The 2,005-nt window shown below is 59.5% G+C and overlaps 1 protein-coding gene across 1 annotated transcript in view; it reads left to right on the top strand.

Moving 5' to 3' along the window:
- The window catches only part of DPYSL4 (dihydropyrimidinase like 4), a 15,965-nt gene that overhangs the window by 2,570 nt on the left and 11,390 nt on the right, over nt 1-2,005 (top strand). Inside the window, exon 2 of the mRNA XM_015572536.1 lies at nt 4-72. Coding sequence (XP_015428022.1) covers nt 4-72 — 69 coding nt within the window. The remainder of the gene's footprint in view (nt 1-3; nt 73-2,005) is intronic.

The raw sequence follows: 2,005 nt of genomic DNA, 5'->3' as shown, positions 1-2,005 counted from the left end.
TAGCTGCCGAGAGGGGCACCCCAGCCCTCGGGGAGAAGAGACCTCCAGACACCACACGCTGCGGTTCGAGAGGTCAGACCTCCACCCCTGGCTGCCAGGAGACAAAGCCACCGCTCCAGGCGCCAGGAGCCCGCGGAGGGAGGGAGGGAGGGAGGGAGGGAGAGGGAGGGGGGAGGCAGGCGCCTGGGCCCCAGCTGGACAGTGGCTCCCGAGGGCCCGGGGAGTTTCAGAGTTTCAGACCTAACTCTGGACTTGGCCTCGGTGGGAGGGTGGTGGGGTCTCATTTCCTGAGATACCGAACCAGAGGGAAGGCTCCTGCCTGTGGCTGGCTGCCTGGGGAGGAGGAGGGGAGTGGGGAGAGGTGGAGGGAGGGGAGGGGCAAGAGGACCCCTTCCTTCCGCCCCTATCCTGAGCATGGACCCCCATCTCATCTGCTTGGTTCCAAACCCAGTCAGTTCCCAGAGTCTGGGTCCAAATACCTGAGAACCGTGTGTGGGGTATGGGGTGTGGGGTAAAGGGGGGAGGGCGGGGGGCGGGGCCCAGAGCACAAGTCTCTTCCTCACTCGGGGAGGGTGAAGTGTGGATTTCATACCACTTCCCCAAAGCCGGGACTTTTAGAAAATACTTCTCAGGCCATTAAAGTGTAAGCTCATCCTTAGCTCTGGGCTGTATAAGGAGGGGCCTGTCTTTGGCCAGGGCAATTCATCAGCCCTTTTGTAGATGAGACTGTAATCCATTAGGTACAAGCCTTAGGTGTCAGTAAGAACAGGGAGAAAGTAATAGGGCTCATAAGTAATGCGTTACTTAATGGTAGGCTCCTAGCGTTCCCACCGACCGCACCCGTGGCCTGGGCCTCTTGGCATCGGGCTGACGGTGTGTAAGGGGCCGGAGGCTCTGTCTGGAGCCCTGGCCAGGCCTCTAGGTGGGCACCCGGTCAGGCCTCCCATGAAGTGCGGCTGGCTTTCCCACGGGGCGGAGTCATAGGGAGCCCTGAGGAAAGTGCTGCAAACTTGGACTCTCATCCGCATCGGTCTACACTCTGCTCTTCTCCATTATTCTCCCCGAGGTCAGACCATCACCCCTGGCGGCCACCACACCACACTTTCTCCCGACATTTGGGGGGATGCTCAGAAGGGTTTATGGCTGTGAGCACTGGCTCAGCCCCTGCCCGTGTCCCAGCTGTGCTGTGGGGCGGACCCACGGACAGCTGGCCTTGCTCCCCGACACTTTGTTCACCCGCGTGGGATGCCTCCAGGCAGCACCAGCACCTGTGGTCACCCCGATGCCTTCCTGGCCCTTCACCCTCATGGCTTCCCCGTCAGCAGCCCTTCTGGGGTCCATTTCTCATCCTGGTCCAAGGCCTCTCCTCTCACCTGGACAACCTCAGACACCACCCAAGCGACGGGCCTGTTTCCATCATTAAACGCCAGGTTCTACGTTCTGTGCAGAGCCAACGTGACCTCCTGCAAACATCCCTTACCAGGCTTAAACCCGCTGAGGGCCCTCCATGGATCCCAGGGCCACCCCGTCAGCCCTGGGCCTCTCCCCTCCCTCAGAAGTTTCCAGCCCCCAGCTTCCTCTTGGGTTTGATAGTAATTCAAGCTCTTTCCAGCTGCAGGGCCTTTGCATGGGCTGCGTGGCCTCCCGCTTCAGCCCCTCACACAGGCCCTCTTCTTCCCCAAAGCAGCCACGTCTCCTCCCCCACCATCCATCATGTCCTCCTCTTTGTCTCCTGTGTTTGTCACAGTCTGATGGCCTTGCATGTGATTTCGCTGAGGCCATGGGGGGAGGAGAGGGGACGGAAAGAGCGGGGCAGACTTTCCGGGCCAGCGCGGACATGGTAGGGACTTTGCTCACCTCTGTCCACAGCTGGGCATTGAGTTAGATGGTACACTTGAAGATGTAAATATAACCCATTTCATTGCGCCACTCATTCTCACTAATGTGGGCTTTTTGTTGACAAAGTGAGAAGCCAGTTCCCCTGTTCATCTTTTTGCCTTTGGAG

The sequence above is a fragment of the Myotis davidii genome, unplaced genomic scaffold (assembly GCF_000327345.1).
Source record: "Myotis davidii unplaced genomic scaffold, ASM32734v1 scaffold72, whole genome shotgun sequence".
Classification (NCBI taxonomy): Eukaryota; Metazoa; Chordata; class Mammalia; order Chiroptera; family Vespertilionidae; genus Myotis; species Myotis davidii.
The sequence above is the reverse complement of the archived record's forward strand: the minus strand, read 5'-3'. Positions and strand labels throughout refer to the sequence as shown.